The sequence below is a fragment of a genome, unplaced genomic scaffold, assembly GCF_019419815.1.
Source record: "Pyrus x bretschneideri cultivar Hongxiangsu unplaced genomic scaffold, Pyrus_bretschneideri_v1 Contig6, whole genome shotgun sequence".
NCBI lineage: Eukaryota > Viridiplantae > Streptophyta > Magnoliopsida > Rosales > Rosaceae > Pyrus > Pyrus x bretschneideri.
In genome coordinates, this window is record NW_025999798.1 from 8,039,617 (window position 1) to 8,057,152 (window position 17,536).

Here is a 17,536-nt window from a genome sequence, read left to right on the forward strand (position 1 = left end):
CTTCAATTTTTCCTATCAACCAGAGAGAGCAAAAGGCTTCTCCTCCCTCCTCCTCCCTTCTCCTCCTCACACTGAAATTTTTAGAGAGAGATAGGAACCTCCCATAGAAAATTTTAGAGAGAGTAATTAAGGAGTTCAATGAGATAGATAGATATGGTGGGACTTAGCATAGTATTGGAAGGAGGTCAAAAGGGGAGTGGAGTTAGCAAAAATGTCCCACAAGTAATTAACAAAGCCACCATGATTGTCATCAACAAGCCTTCTTCTTCTTCTTCTTCTTCTTCTTTTTTGCCTTCTCCTTCAAGCCCTTCACAAATAACCCACACAAGTTTTCATTTTTCTTCTCACTCCTCAGTCTCACCCTCCTCCTTTGGGCAACCAACTTTTCTTGACCAATGCCTTCTCTGCAAGCAGAAACTCTTGCCTGGCAAGGACATCTACATGTACAAGTAAGTTCTCTCTCCCTCTCTCTCTCTCCACGCAAAACCCACCAAAAAAAAAAAAATTGAAAGATCACACTTTTATTACCAACCCACCTTTGATTTTGCTGTTTTGTGAAAAACCCAGGTTTTGTTTTTTGATTTTCATCATTGCATGGTGATTTTGGAGGAAAAAAAGTTACAATCTTTAATTTGGATTTTTTTTTTTTTTTTGGTTCTTGAAAATGCAGGGGGGACAGGGGATTTTGCAGCGTGGACTGCAGGTACAGGCAGATTTTCATGGACGAGGAAGAGATTGTTCACAAAGAGAAGCAGAAGTACTGTTCTTCTTCTCCTTCAGCTTCCTCTGATCAGCGCAAAGGGACCAGAAACCGAGCGGGTGGATTTGCCTACTGAGATAGAAGAGAGGAGAGGGAGAGATGGGGGAGAGAGTTTTACCAGTGTGGAACCGATATGAATTGGTTCCTAGAGTTGTATTTCCAGTTTTACCCTTAGTTAATTTCGAAAAGACTTTGATGTCCTTTGTCGTTTTTTCTTGCTTCCTGCTACGGGGCCAGGAGAATCCAACCTGTTCAAACGTCAAACATTTAGAACGGAAACCATGGTGGAGGACAGTCGTGGGATTTTGTGACAGTTGGAAGGGCATTAATGGCATTTCCTTCTTATGCTTAACAGTGGCATTCATGATTTTATTTATTGGAATTTTTTTATACGTATATGTTTTTTTTTTCGTTAAAAGTGAACTAATTAGTGGTTTCGATGCGATAGTTCATTTTTTTAAAGGTTAAGAAAATGCACAAAGATATTTCAGTCTCTTCCTGATCACCATCGTACGATTCATCAACGATACGAAACGAATTCAGATGTATCATGTGAAATACGTTTTTAGAATTCGTCCATAATCACTAGACTCCAGGGTGGTTATATACAGATAATATATTTTCGGAGTTTTATATTTTCTGTATATATGGCCACGTTTGCTTGATGCAATGCAATGGCGGTGGGGCGTATATAGGGTAATGGTGTTAGTTCTATGTTGCGCATTTTTATTGGATTTGTAGAGGGAATGTCTAAATTGCGCGCTGAATGAACAATAGTATATAAATGGTAGACAACAGTGCGCAGAATTAGTACTTGGAGAACAATGTAAATCTGTCATGGTCCCAACAAGAAAAAAAGATCATTGCATGCCACCAAGGAACATGAGATTTCCCTACATTTTCTTAAAACCCCTTGTTCTTTTCCTGTTTACTGATGAGGTCCTTCCATTTCTGCATCTTTTAACTCTTGAGTCCCTCTTGATTTGATTGCAAACATCAAATACTATATTAAGAAAACTAACGAAAAATCTAAAAAAAAAAACTTTAGTTTTAATGAAAAATGACAAATAAAGGTGTTGTGAATAGTACCAAGAAAAGGTAAAAATGTGTTTTCTCGTTAAAAGTGAACAGTACCAGAAGTATTTTGTTGAAACTCCCTACAATATTTAGTAACTACCCTTTTTAATGGAATTGGATCCTCTCCTAAGCACAAGCTCAGGATTCTCCTGACCGGCTCACTTAAGTAGTTGGATTTTGATCCAACGGCTACAATTATTATAATTTTAGAGGAACCCTTTGTTTGCAGCTGTTAAATTAAAATCTAACTACTTACGTAGGCTGGTCAAGAGGATCCTAATCTTGTGCTCACGAGGAGAGGATCCATTTCCCTTTTTAATTACCTGAGTTTCCATTCTTCACAGTTGCCAGTCGGATTGACAGGACAGGAAAGTAGGTCCAATAAGATTTGCCAAGTTTGAGCAATCTTTTTTTTTTTTGGTTCTTTGCAAATAGTGGTGTCCAAACATATCCTATATAACAGGAAGTGGGTGGTTGGTTTTTGGGGTCTTATTTTCTTTGGTACCTGGTTTCGGGATCTTGGGCTTCTTGGTGGTACATGGTTTTGGGGTCTGAGATTATTAGTACTCAAAAAGGAAAGCATGGTTTTGGGGAAAACCAAGGAAGAAATTTTTCATAAAGTTGGAAGAAAACCTAGGGATGTCAGTTATATCAGATTGGTTTGCAAAGCAATGGTAACTGTCACTACTAATCAATCTCGCATTAGGGAAATATTTCGTATGTATAATTGTATATATATGTAACTTTGTTATGGAAATGCAGAGAGAATGGTGATTGTTATCATTTTATCCGTGTTTGAATTAGAGAAACATTTTGCAAGCGCTGGTTATATTTAACTTTCTTCAGACAAAGCATAACTAAAGTTGGTTGTCGACATTCATGGTTTTTGTTAGGAAAATTGTATGCACCTATTATACGAAACTTTTCTCTGACTATGTAGAAAGGTAGTTATTATCGTTTATCAGTGTCATATTAAGGAAAGATTTTGTAAGCGTCTGTGTATTCAACTTTCCTTTGACAACATGCAAAAGTAAAGTTGATTCTTATTATTTTGTAATATTAGGGAAATTTAATTATTGTCGTTTATCAGTGTCACATTAGAGAAAGATTTTGTGTGCGTCGTTTATATTTAAGTTTCCTTTTTCGACAATATGTGTAAGCAAACTTAAATGCTATCTTATCTTGTTGCATTAGGGAACATTGTGTAGTCGCCGACTTTCCACTGACAATGCAAAATGAAATTTAATTATTGTCGCTTATCAGTGTCGCATTAGAAGATTTTGTGCGCGTCATCTATGTCTAACTTTTCTCCTCCAACAATATGCCTAAGCAGAGTTAATTGTTATCTTATTTTGTCGCATTAGGAAAGACTTTATGTACTCGTTGACTTTCGCAAAAGGAAATTTAATTATTGTCGTTTATTGGTGTCGCATTAGGGAAAGATTTTGTGCGTGTCGTTTATATTTAACTTTTCTCCTCCGACAATATGCGTAATCAAAGTTGATTGTTATCTTATCTTGTCACATTAGGGAAGATTTTTGTACTTGCCGACTTTCCACTGACAATTCAAAATAAATTGTCGTCGCTTATCAATTCGCATTAGGAAAATACTTTGTGCGTGTCGGTTATATTTAACTTTATACTGATAGTGCATAAAACAATATTTATTGTTATCTTACTGAAGTCACGTTAGGGAAGATTTTGTACTCGCCTACTTTCTCTAACAGTTCAAAATGAAATTTTAATTGCTATCGTTTATTGGTGTCACACTAGAGAAGATTTTGTACTCTCTAACTTTCTACCGACAATGCAAATAATGAATTTGAATTGTAATAGTAGATAATATGACATTAGGGAAACATCGATTATACGAAACTTTTCTTATACAATACAGAAAGAAAGTGATTGTTATTATATAAATCAAGTCCTAAAAGAGAGTATGTTTGGGCCAATTATGTTTAACTTATCACAATGCATGTGGTACATACCTACTAGGCAACCCCCATAACATACAATGAACTCGTGTGCAAATTATAAGAGAGAGGATTGACCATATATATAAAAAATTTCTGCATTCTGCAAAGCACTAGTCGAGTAATTCGATATGGTGTGTTTAGGTGAGATGCATGCATGATTGGAAGTTGAAACATCACGTCTATACAAATTGAAATTGGCATTGGGAAACAGTTCCATAAAGAAAAGACACAGAAAAGGAAAAGGGTTTTCTGGTCCGAATCAATCATTTGCCAAAAATGATGGGTACGTATGCATGAATATTGATAATATTTCTTTTAAATTTCCTCTACTTTTTCTTTGTGAATTGCCATTGATTTCAAAGCCTAAAAGAATAATAATTAGTTAAGGCCTCGAAGTGGAATTTAAATGTGGCCATGCAGTCTTGAAAGTGGGAACTCAATTGGAACCCTAGCTAGAAAGAGCACTACAAGGATGAGAGATTGGCCTTACTAATTAATTCGAATAATTAGGATTTGCCACCACTACGTGTTCATTTCGCTTCACCTTCGCTTTCTGCAGAAACTACTGCATTTTTATAAGCTTAAAGATCATTGAGATTTTCATAGCCATCACTTTTCACGGGAGAGAATCAACGAAAATATCAAGATGACAGTGTTTCAAATTTATATCGTTACATTACATGTGAGTTCTCATTTTCATAACTTTGCATTAAAGGGCCGTTGTTAACCAATTCGCTTTTAGTTTTGATTTATTTGAAGGGAACTACTCTTATTGACACAACATCTAATTATACACTCCAAACTTTTTATATAAATAAAGAAAAATACTTTTACGAGAAGTGTACAATTAGATTTTTGAAATGTCAACCGTAGTTTCTCTTTAAAAATTAAATATTTATTTGATAACTTCTTTCAATTTTCAAAATGAAAATAAATTTTGAAAATAAAAAAGTGAAAGCCAAATTTCAAAAACTATCAAAAGTAAAATAAAATAAAAGCTTACAAAAGATTCAAATTTAGAATCCTTACGTTTTTTTTTTTTGGGTAAATTACCTTTTACCACCTCAAGTTTGAGGTTTATTGTAACTTCATACAACATCTTCAAAAAATTTCACTTTCATACCTAACGTACTATTTTATTTCAATATAACACATCCGTTACATTTTCCATCTATTGGTCCATTAAGAGCTGACTTGGCTGCCACATTTATGCTTACGTGGCTGCCAAATTTATGTCACGTAGCAAAAAAAAAATTATGCATTATATTATAATGATTTATCCTATTAAAAATTAAAAAAAAAAAAAAAAAAAAAAGCAAACAAACAAACACAAACCCAGACCCGGATACCCTTGCTTCCCCCTCACCTCTCTGCAACTCTCGCCCTCTCTTCCTCCATCTCCACCTCCCTCCTATGGCGCTCCTCCCCCTCCCCCTCCTACACACCTATCACCCTTTCTCCCTTATTCATCCAAACCATCTTCCCCGTCTGATATCCCTTCCCATCTTCCCAGTTCATCTTACACATTCTCTGCAATTTCTAGGGTTTCTGAGACCTTCATATGGCTTTGATGGCTGCATCGTCTTCCTGGTGCTACACGTGTAGCCAATCTATTCAAGATGGTTCGGACCCAATATTCAAACCTCTGCCCCGAGATTCATTCGATCCCCAACCTTGCCCAACGAAACGCACCCACCGCTCGCCCGCGGTTCATACCAATTAACCCGATTGTCTGGGCTTATGTGGGGAAGTCGGGAGGTCCAAGTCTAGTGGAGGAGATGGCGGTGGGAGCGGCGAGGGAGGGTCAAGGGTGGAGTTGGGAGGCCCAAGTCCAGTGGAGGAGATGGCAGTGGGATCTGCAAAAAAATAATTTTTGCCGTCTAAATAAAGCCAAACAACAATCGTGCATCATTTTCTCTCTCTCTCTCTTACCCAACACTATGGTTACAATGGGAACAGAGCGGGTGGAGGTTTTGTATTGCCGTTTGGCCTGATTGCAATGGGAGCATAAAGGGTGGAGTGGGAGAGGTTTCTACTTCTAGGTTGTTATTTTGTTTTTTTTTTTTGGGATGTGCTATCTACACACCTCATTTTACTTTTCACACACCTCTTGATAATTTCTATCCGTTGATCTTCTTTAATTCATTTGATCCAAAGGCCGAAAATTAAAAAGTTGTGTGAAAAGTAAAATGGGATGTGTGGATATTACTTTTTTTTTTTTATATAGGGTCAATATTATAATATTTTTAATGCACACAAACTTTTTTTTTTTGCCACATGGCACAAATTTGGTAGCCACGTGGTATAAATGTGGCAGTCACGTGGCATAAATGTGGCAGTCATTTCAGCTCTTAATGAATCAATGGATGAAAAATGTAATGGATGTATTATATTGAAATAAAATAGTACTTGAAGTATGAAAGTGAAATGTTTTAAAAGGAACAGGATCCTCTTCTAAACTAAGGGTGAGGATCCTCCTGAGCAAGCCCATCGGGCCGTTCAAATTTTATCTAACGATTACAAACAATGAGCCCCTCTAAAAGTTATAATAATTGTAACCGTTGGATAAAATTTGAACGGCCCGATGGGAGCACGTGAATTGTTGAGCATCTATTTTTAAACTTTGATCGAATTGAAGCTTTGTTCGTCGAAATAAAAATTTAAGAGTATTATAGTTTTTTTGAGGTAACTCTTTTAGAATTTCCTAATCTCACTTACCAATTCAGAAACTAATACTCACTATTTTTTTGTTCAAAGATCAACGCTTCATTTAGGCCACAGTTCAGGGAACAATAGTAGAAAATTATCGGAACTGTTTATGGCATTCCCCTCTGTGTGCAACGATCACCACCACTCAGAAGAGACTTTGCAAATCATCATGGCTTTTCAAAATCCCCTTCCTGCTTTGTTGGTCGATTTCAAAGGAGTATGCTTCAGTTAATTGATTACGTGCAAGAACAAACTGATTGCCAAATAATTCATTCATTAGCAAACCAATAACAGAGATTCTGCACATTCTTTATGCTTTACCTAGCATGAACCGGAATCCATGATCGTCGGATTCTTACCCTTTGGATCCTTGGCTAAAAATCCAGCTGCCATGAATCTCGGTTATACTATGTCGCCGGCCTATTCTAGAATGGAACAACACTTTTCCGGCAATTTAGAATGAAACCGCACTTTTCCGGCATTTTATGCTATGTCTTCCGTTTCCATGGGCAAATGGGAAATCAGAATACCCAAATAAGTTGAAAATTTTCACTTCACCAAACAAAGGAAAATGAAAGAGCTTAAAGCGGAGTTAGAGACACAATTAAATTGAAAAACTGAAATTCATACCCGAGGTTCACAGCCTGTAGAAGTAATATTAGATATACAAGTTAAGTGCAAGATTTTTAAGCAAGTGGTTGGCAGGCTAGCAGATTTCAGTTTAATACATACACGTGCAACTTATGGCATCACAATTTCAGGCTCGTCGTCATTCTTTTCGTCACCATCTTTGTAATCACCATAACCGTGTTCAACCAGACTTAAATAGCAAAACTGCTTTCTGATCCAAGTAGAAGTAGACAAAGTGGTTTGTTTCATGAGTCACATACGAACCTGCAAAAAGAATAAACGCGAAAATATATTTGTGAAAGCTTCTTATTTGATGGAATTGTTTGTAGTTCCACATGTTATATAATGAACAATTTCAAGATTAGCTAGATCAAGGAAAACAAAAAGGGTTTCGAAAATCCAAAATTCTAAAAACAACTTCAATTGTTGCATTCTGAATAGACCGCGAAAAAAAATTAGTAGCAATTGCCCTTAGTAGTCCTGGTTTCATCTAGCTGGATACCATATCAAAGATCACCAAAGGCATCAAGCACGTGCCTTTGCCTGCTATATTGGCTATTGTATACATCTGTCAAGAATACAATGTAAACTGGTGGCAGACTCACAGCTAGTTTTAGACCCAACAACCAAATATGAGTGTGAGCGCTCTGAACTATTAACTCTGAAGCAGCAATGCCAGTGCTGGTGAGGTTCATAATAAACCAAAAGGGTGCTTGTGGAAAACATAGTAGGAGACGCACAAGACAGTTATGAACTGTTAAACCTAGGTGGCCTCATGTTTTTACTACAATGATGTTAAGCTAGCAAGATGGTTGAACAGAAACTAAAGAAAATGTTGCTCTGATTATCCATGGCAATCCCACCTACTGTTTCCTACAGTTAGAAATGGCGCAAACTAATACTTATACAAAACAGGAAACATAGGAACTTTGTTAAACCGGGGAATGATATCTAATTTTACACCAATGTCAAAACATTGCATGTGAAAAATGTAACAGTGGCACGTAACAATGAAAAAAGAACCAAATATTTTTTCCATATGCAGAAGTGAACCAACAACATAACAGACTTATAAGACATTCACTTTTGGTGCACATAAATCAACACCCCAACGGGCTGTCTCTTGCATGGTAGGACATCACTAGCACAACCTTTTTTCAAATGGATGGGCTATCAATAAACTTTTTCAGCTCAAGCTGCAGTCGGTGAATTACTTGAACATCTCACCTAAACTTTTTCTAAACTAATCACCTAAAATCTCTCTCCTCTAAATAACCAGCTAAGCATTTAGGAATACATGTTGTCACACAGCATAAAGAAACCAAATCACAAGCATATTCAATTCTGCTGCCTCCCTCCAAAGGTATTGATAAGACATTGATTTAGAGTCTAGACACAGCCTATTAGGCACCTCAAACTTATAAACTTTGGTACAGTCAGTGTGTAAGACAAGCCAACAACTTAATTTCATTTGTTGGCAAACATGACTTTTATTGCAGAGTGATTATATACAAGATTGAATCCCCAACTTTCAATCACTTAAAAATCTCTTTCCACCATTCAACCATAGGTGAATATCGACCACTCAACAAAAGAAGGTTGAGGAAAGATCACTAACAGAGGTCCTTACAAAATTAGGATCTGCTGGAGAATAGTCATTCAGCATCCCGGTTTCTCCTATTGAGTTAAACACTACTTCATGTCCACAAATAAAGTAACATGTACAGTCGGCTACGATAACATCAGACCTATATGATCCAAGTTTTTTCAGCCATTCTAATTTAGAATTTGTTAATCATTTAGGACTATAAATTCCGGTACTTTTTGCAATATCCAGCTGATAACCATTTAGAACACAGGAATCCATTTAAGCTTAGATCTATTCCATTTCAAACAACACAACCCATCCTCATTAAACTACAAATAAAACCCAATAACAACTAAAATCACTAAACAATGAATTACATTTTCTTCGATGTCACTCCAAATGCATTCAACTATTAAATCTGAACAAAACCCAGAAAAGAAAAGGAGAGAAATTGAATGGGTTACCAAAATTACGACCGACGATGCAATGCCAAGTGGGTCCATGCTTCTTATCGAACTCCTTCTTTATATACTCCGCAACGTCCTTCTCCACGCTGTGCTTCTCAAATGCCTGAACAGAACAAAACCCAGAAATTCAATTTTCCATCTCCAACAAATCCCTTTCCAGCAAAACAAAGTAAGAGAGAGAGAGGAGAGAGAGAGAGCCAACCCCGATGGCGATGTCGACGGCCTCCTTCTGCATATCCTGAAACATGTCGGCGCTCTTGATGATGACGCGCTTGCCGGCGGGAGTGGTGACAGCCGAGGAGGGTTTCCGGTCGTCAGAATTAGGCTTCGCCGACAGAGCTCCGGCGACGCTTCTCTTCGCGTCTTCGCTCATACTTTTGTGGTTTTCGCCTCTGCTTCGCTTGCAAAAGCGAGTGTGTTTGGTTCCGATTTGGTGTCAAATCAGAGCTTTGCCTGGAAAAGCAGGATGAAACTTGTTCTTTTCTGCTCAGAGAAGAAGAACAACGCCCTCCACACCCACCCTTCTCTCCGCTCTCTCTCTCTCTCTCTCTCGCTCTCTCTGAGTCTTGTGGGTGTGACTGCGATGAGTGAAAAATGTGTGTTATGATTGTTTTCTTTTCCATTTCGGAAGATCTTTTTTATTTACTGCGGTTTGGTTTTGGTATTTTTACCGCGTACGGGGACTTGCGGGAGTTCTTTGATCGCATTTACGAGATTGTATTTTATTTGAATTTTGGAAGAGTTTAATAGATTTATAAATTTATAGAATTTGATTAAATTTAATTGATTTTTAGAGAATTTATGTAAAATTTTGAATACACTTCTTAAATTTTAAAGAGAGACGTGAAATTTATTAGTTCTTAAAATATATTACGAAATCTCTTTAATTCTTTTAAATTTTTTAGCTTTTTAAATCTTTTAAATTATATTTTAACCGAACTTAAATATTACTATTTTTTAAAAATTAATTTTAATAAACTCTCTTAAAATTATCATTAAATACCTGAAAATAAATTACTTTCACCGTGAGGTAAATATTCTGAACGAGTTTGAAAAATTTTGACTCTTTTGGGGTTTGATAATCCCACATAAATGGTCCGACCAAAATTTATAATTTTAATATTTTGTGTGACAATGATGGCTGTGTTTCTACCCTTCTGTACTTTCAGCTCTAACTCATCATTCTAAATCTAATACATGACAATAATCACGAGACCTTTGGGAAAATGAGTTTGAAAAATGTAACATTATATTTCGGAAATACTTTCCCTCTACCACATGCACACCATTGTCATATTAAATGTCATTAGATGAGCTAACTTAATCCATATATCATACCATTTTAAAATTCAATCTCATTTATCAACCGTTAGTACTCACAATCACTTAAAAAGACTGTAAAAGAGATTTTATGTACTTAATCTTTTTTTTTTAATGTAACCTTGATAATGCATAAATCAGTAGCATACTTTTGATTTCCGGATCAAATAGTCCACCAAAGCAAAGACAGCGGTCCCAACGAATATATCCATGAGAGTTGAACTCAAATTGGGGGCTCCAACTCTTTGTTCGCTTTTTCCATAGACCAACCCGTTAGGGTTCACTTATCCTAATACTCGTTGTAAATTCGTGATGGATCACGTTTGCTATAAAATTCTATGAAAATAGAACGATGGCCAACGTAGAAATATCAAAATTTCCCTCATATATGTAGTGTGTGTGGAGTGTGTGGATGTATATCAGTCGCGTGCATTTTGTATTAGGCTTCATCATCAGAGTCCTCCACAACTATGTTGTTTCTCTTCAACCTCTTTGCACTAGGAAGGCCATCTCCTTCTTCATTCTCCGAGCCAGAATCCTCTGCAACCATAGGACTATTCGATTCTGCTGATAAAATCTTCTCCAACCCGTCATCATCGTCTCCTTCGTTGTCATTGGCATTGAGATCCTCAGCTGACTCGTTTTCAACTGCATTGGAGTTGGCATGGTTTGCTTCATCACTTGGAGTGGCATTCTCTTTCGGGAATATTCTGAAATCACGCGCAGTGCTTCGCTTGGCGTGCTTTAATAGATTCACTTTGCACACCTTGCTAAGCTGGATTAGATACTTTTCATAGTCTTCTATCTGATATATCAGGTCTGGGATGCATCTGTTCTCCCTCTTTATTTTGTTGATGATCCCCTTTTTGTTAGCATTTTCTTGTTGTTTCTGCGATGCAAGTATCAATGAAATGGAACCGCGGCATCAGTTGAACCATAAACCCCAAAACCTAAACCCTTACAACGGACAGCAAACAGTCGATAGTGCAAGTGAAATCATGGGAAGAAAGGGCAGAGAATCGGAATAATACCTTTTGCATAATGTCCACAAAGACATACAACGGGTTCGTGAGCTGTTTACAGGTTACTTCCACAAGCTTCTGAAACTTGAGGCTAGGAAAGATCTGTCTGCAACCTTTAGGAGCAATTCTAAGCTTTGACATCTGAGCTAAATGCTTGTAAAACCTCGCAGCCAATCGCAGCAATATCTCAGCTTGAGTATCTGCAGAGGTTGAAAGCAAAATGAATAAACAGGAGTGGCAACAAGTAGGATGGATTCATTTCTTTGTAGAAACTCCACATGTACCATTGAGGCTCATTGAAACAAAGGATGATAGTACTTTCACCACTGCTCCCGCCCTAGGGTAAAGATTTTCCTCAAATGCCAACTCAGAAGATTGCTCGTTGTTCTGACTGAAATGAACCATTTTTTGATAGACTAAAGAGAATGTCTTCAACTTTTTGGTGGCCCAATCCATATCAGCTACAACTTCTTCAATTGTGTGCAGTACACAAGAATTTAATACCGCGCTTGTCAGATGGTTTATGACCGGGTATGCTTCAGACACCTTCACAGGTTCATTTCCCTCTGATCCAATAACTTGTAACAGCTCTCTAGCCAGATCTTGAGATATAATTAAATCATCTGGTGGGGAGCTTAAACATATAGCGAGCCTCACAATGCTTTTTCCGACCTTGGAGCTTAATATTTCATTGTTTTTGCAAACACTAACAGCCCAAGCTCCATGGGAGTTACTCAGTTCGCATGGCAATTTGCGCCCGATGATCATTATCATGTCAGAGATGATCTGAAATAGAAAAGCTCTTTTGAGAAATAGATAAATGCATTCTACAAGGAAAAAAAAAAAGTGGGTACAAATCAGCAGTCACAGATGCCGGTTACCTCAACTTCACTGAAAAATGAAAGTGCCAGAAGCTCAGAAAATAGAGGCTTCAAGGTTTTGTCAATGAACAGTTCTTTGCTTCGTAAATGTTGATCGTTGATTATCGAGATTGTTTCACTTTCATTATTTGAATCAGCATGCTGAAGAGTGGAGATTGACACCATATCCTCAAGCAAACCAGTCAAGTGTGAAGTTGATGAACAAATCATTATCAACTCCTTCAAGCAAATCAAGGCTAGATGAAGATGGTCCCTTTGTCCATGAACATCTTTCTTTCCTTTAGCTTCCTTTTTCTTTTGATCTGACATCTTTGGCCCCGATTTGAGCAAAATGATCAACTTCAGCAAGGGGGGTCCTAGCATCTTAAGTTCCCCATAGATCAACGTTCTCAATGGATCTTCATTTCGCAGCACAGATGAAGATTTTATATGACTGAGGGATGCATTCAACACAAAACAAATCATCTTAGCGGAGCATTTTGTTGTTTTGCTAGTCAACTGGCTATGGTTTTGGGAAGTCGCAACATTATCAGAATTATCAGTATTGAGTAGTGTCAACACTGTTTGCAAGATCTGATATATACTTGAAGTTGCAAAGAAAGATACTCGTCCTTGTGTCACTTTTGATTGGCCTGAATCCATGTTGTTGGTCATATCGTGAGCAGTAGTGCGAGGATTCCCTCTTCTGATAGTTGTACTCTGCTTGGAGATACCTGCATCCTTATCCAATGAATCATGAAGGTCAACAAACTCAATAAGCTCCTTTTCCAAATCCAACTTCTTTCTGTCTGTTGCTTTCTCCAACTCAGTAGCAATAGCATTCAAGACTACTTCAATAATTCCTGATAAAACAAACGAGCAGCATTTTCTTTTGTCCTCTTCAAAAGATGAAGAACCGGAATCCTGAGATTGACCAAAGATGCCTGATACATAAAGAATCTAACTGTTAAGAAAGGTCTGTCTTAAAATAAGAATGACAAGTATAACATCAATAGTTTCCAATCTGACTCAAAAAGTACAGACTGTGTCTCTGACAAACAACAATACACTATTTGTTGCGTAATGCTTAATCTTTCAGCAAGTGCGAATTCCCCAAAAACAAAAGGTTCGAAAGAATCAAAACATTTGAAACTATCATACAACAAATTTGAAAAAGGATATACCAATGATACTTCACACAACCTCAAGAGGAACCAAGGGAGAAAAGAAATGGCATAGGTTAATAAAGTCTTAATGCAAACCTTCCAAACTCTGATTTCTTAATGACTTCCGTATCTTCAAGAAAGCAGTATAGAACGAGTCACCTGACAAATTTCTTCCTGCCTGTCAGTGGTTTCATATTTGCCAATGTAAGATTCAAATTCTATTTTTAAATCTAAAAAAGAAATCATACGGTACAAAAAGAAACAAGAAATCAGATGTAAACTATAGTTTTAATGAATTTTGTTAACTAGAAATGTGAGACCTCGTTTTCTTGTGAAAGGGAGAAACCCAAACATGCCCATGAAGATTCCAAGTGCTCAGTTTTACCATGCGGTTGTAAAAGTAGCATCCAAGAGATACAAGATAGAAGACAATCTAACGGCTCTTCTATATAAACCTTGCCACTCTCTGATTTAACACAGCAGTTGATTCGTAGGTGAACGTCTTCATCCTGCCAAGATAGTGCTTCAATCTTAAGCATGGAATTTATATTAATTGTATCAACTACATGCCAGATGCAAAATCAGCACTGTTTTAGTTTCTTTCCATAAAATTTGGCATGATAAACCATAAATTTTGCCAGATAATGGATCAAAACTTGGAATTCAGAAACAGCATAAAGCTTCACAAAACAAGCTATCACAAGCATCTGCAATTACCTCCTTATAGAAGTGGAGGAAGTGAGGTAACAGAAAATCAAAGACAGCTCCACCACTTGACGGGTCCACCAACACAAGCTTCACAAGTCCATGATACATGACTTCTTTGACATTTGCCTAAAACCAGTGACCCAATTATATTCTGACATTGGTCAAATAAAAACAGAATATCATTAACAAGACAAATGTAAAACCTGCTGATAAAGACATCTCTGTAGCAAACCACTAAGCTCTTGAAAAAGGACTCCCCCCACACTGTAGCGCATCTCAGATTGCTGGCTGCTACTGGCTTGGCTAGATGACTCTTGAAATAATAGTGTGTCATCTCTCTTGGATTGCTTTTCTGCTAGAATTAGGTCAATGACAGCACCAGTTGCTGCAAGACGAATCGCATCTTCTCGTCTAAACATCGCCTTACGCATTACCAAAATTGTGTAATCCTGTATTTAATTAAACAACTAAATAAATATACTTTGTTTGTGAACTGCAACAACATTTCTCACTTTTTTAGTACTTTGTATGCAACACATCATAGCCTGCAATTGAAAATCTCTTTCCACATTGTCATACGTCATCTGACTAAAAATCCAACAGACACTCATATGACATACCGTTGATAGAACTTGACAATGTAAAAGCTATGGATTCTGTTCATTTCCAGGTAATTGTAAAAAGCAGAAGCTTACAATAGAGCTTAAGGGCATAGTATCACAATTCACAAGTATAAATATGCCATTCTGATTGATTAGAAAAATGGAACAGTAGTTACCTGAAGATCGCGGCTGAACTTCAAGAGAGGTAATAAAACAGAAACAAGATGAGCAGCAACCTTGCCATGCATGAAAGCAAAATAATCCAACAATTCCTTCAGACGGGAAACATGTTCTAGCATGGGGTATGGATAAATTTGAACCAGACTACCAAGCAGTCTGCACATAAAAGATAATTAAACCTTAACCAGAAACACAGTATTACAATCAATGTTAAGCAGGTGAATGGAATTACCTTATGATTGCCATGCTCTGCTCTGGCTTTAAAGAAAGGATGCGAAATTTACACTGCTCGATAATCTATAAACATTGAAAACAATTGAAGGTTAGCTGGTGAGATGAACTGGTTAGCATGATTTGCTCTACCTTCCAATTACATGCAATCATCTTTATTAAATTGATTTCATTTAATGAATACCTTTTCAAATCCATTCCATACACTAACATGCTTAAAGCCTTACACCCATTTAAATCCTACAACGAATGTGTCGTGGGTGCTACAAAGCTATACAATACATAAGGGCCAAGTAATTTAAAAATTGAATACATGCCTCCATAACTAAAATTCCATACAAGTCTTTTCTTCTTTCCCGCTCTCCAACTGTAAAATTATGATGAGCACGTTGAACTAGTAATGTGATTCCGTATTCAAACAGTTGGACTGACCTCATTCCTTGCCATGTCATGGGCCTCAAATAGAGTTCTCAGCATCTGAATAGCAAGCTCCTCAATGCCTAACAAACCACTTAGATTGCAAGCCTCTTGACGACTTCCCTCATCCGCTGACTCTAGCAATAAAAATGCAAACTGCAACATGCTCGGCACAATATGTTCTCTTCCACAGTTGCTCTCATTAACCTAAATTTCAACAAAAGAATGAATACAGCATAACTATTATAAATTGGGGTAACTATACTTAAATTTGAAAGAACAGATGTGCACATATAGAAGATAACAGACTGAAAGGCAATTACAGCTCTTAACATGGCCTCTTCCACTGTTTTGACATTCTGCAGATATTCTTCCTTCATGTCATTAGGTATCCACTTACAATCTCTGCAAGATAAGAAAGAGTTCACAATTTATGTCCCGCAAAAAAGAACAAAACAAAAGAGTTTGCAAATAATTACCTAAATATTGAGAACATCCCAAAACAAAATTATCTATACAAAAAGGACCTACATACATCTTGTGATGAACATGAATGAAAATTAAACAGAACTGAGAAGGCACTCAACCCTTACTTGGCAAACTTGTAATCACGGTACGTGGTAAGCAGCGTAACTTTCAAAGCCCCCATCGAACTCTCACCAAACTTCCGAACCCTCGAAACCGACAACAAAACAGCAACTGTAAAGTGATTGAAAGCTCTAAGATCCGACCTCACAAGTCCCATCACCTCTTGTCCTAGTGTAGGATCCTGCTTTACTGCAAAGTTCACATGAAGCAACACAGTCCCTTCAACCTGTCTAACAATAGAGGTTGCCTTTGACGCCATTTTTGACCCGAAAAACATCACAATCCCTTCAACTACCTCTCTCTTAACAAACCCTTTAGACGCCAAAACCAGCAGCTGGTACACAATCGACGGCAAGTCCTGCAAGTCTAACCTTGACATTCCCACAAACACCTTGTCTACAAACTCCCTAGCCCTCGTTTTATCTAGAACCGGAAAGTCCCTGACAATCGAAACCATCTTGATCACCAACCCTTTTGACCAATTAACCTCCAGAATCTTATCAATCACCGAATTTACAAAATGCCCGCCACGTTCAATCTCCTCAGCGTTGCGAATCAAGTTCAAGCACCGGGGAAGAAGGTCAAGGATTTGGGCATCCTCCAAATCGACGATTTGGGGCAAAAATGACACAATGGGTTCGACTATTTGGGGAAGATCGGTGATGGGTACGTGGGGCAAGAGGGGGTGGAAGAATTGGATGGTTTTGAGGGAGTTGGCGTCGTGTGGGATTCGGAAGGAGGTGAAGATTTGGGTGTAGGATCGGAGGAGAGAGGAGAGGAGGGTAGAGAGAGAATCGAATTGGGGAGACAGAGCGATGAGGGAGAGGAGAGAGACGGTGTAGTCGGAGACTGGCTTCGACGGCGAAATGGATTGAGAGCGGGCGGTGAGGTAAGAGAGGAGGGTTGGGTGGGACGCTGTGGAGAGAAGGTAGGAGGGGATTGAGGAGCAGGACTGGGCTACTCGGATGATATCGGTGTCCGATAGTGGGGGTGGTGATTGTTGTTCCCCGGTGGATGTGGTTGCGGTGGTGTTCATGGCTGGTTTGGTTTGTTGGAAATTCTCAATTTAAATTTGGTTTCTGTGTCGCCGGAGATATTGATGGTGGTGGTGGAGAGCGGTTGAGCGGAAACTTGCTGTGGACTCAACAGTGGGGTCTTGTTTCGATTTTGCGCGGCAGAAATTCGTGGGATTTTGGAAGTGATTATTTAAAATTTTGATTTAAGCGCGTTTTTTT

The 17,536-nt window shown here is 37.8% G+C and overlaps 3 protein-coding genes across 3 annotated transcripts; 1 reads left to right on the forward strand and 2 right to left on the reverse strand.

The window, feature by feature from the left end:
- Positions 1–1,112, forward strand: LOC103943679 (FCS-Like Zinc finger 15). Its single transcript, XM_009354018.3, has 2 exons — positions 1–449; positions 671–1,112. The coding sequence occupies exons 1-2, from the start codon at positions 154–156 to the stop codon at positions 834–836; spliced, it is 462 nt and encodes a 153-aa protein (XP_009352293.2). The 5' UTR covers positions 1–153; the 3' UTR covers positions 837–1,112.
- A 6,014-nt stretch (positions 1,113–7,126) lies between these two features.
- Positions 7,127–9,764, reverse strand: LOC103943678 (dynein light chain 2, cytoplasmic). Its single transcript, XM_009354017.3, has 3 exons — positions 9,410–9,764; positions 9,205–9,310; positions 7,127–7,416 (listed from the first exon to the last, which is right to left on the reverse strand). The coding sequence occupies exons 1-3, from the start codon at positions 9,578–9,580 to the stop codon at positions 7,334–7,336; spliced, it is 360 nt and encodes a 119-aa protein (XP_009352292.1). The 5' UTR covers positions 9,581–9,764; the 3' UTR covers positions 7,127–7,333.
- Positions 9,765–10,656: 892 nt separating this feature from the next.
- Positions 10,657–17,536, reverse strand: LOC103943677 (Fanconi anemia group I protein). Its single transcript, XM_009354016.3, has 13 exons — positions 16,307–17,536; positions 16,037–16,118; positions 15,729–15,920; positions 15,298–15,362; positions 15,062–15,221; positions 14,487–14,732; positions 14,293–14,409; positions 13,896–14,084; positions 13,672–13,753; positions 12,431–13,353; positions 11,834–12,335; positions 11,559–11,749; positions 10,657–11,416 (listed from the first exon to the last, which is right to left on the reverse strand). Exons 1-13 carry the CDS (start codon positions 17,335–17,337, stop codon positions 10,967–10,969), a joined length of 4,230 nt encoding a protein of 1,409 aa, XP_009352291.2. The 5' UTR covers positions 17,338–17,536; the 3' UTR covers positions 10,657–10,966.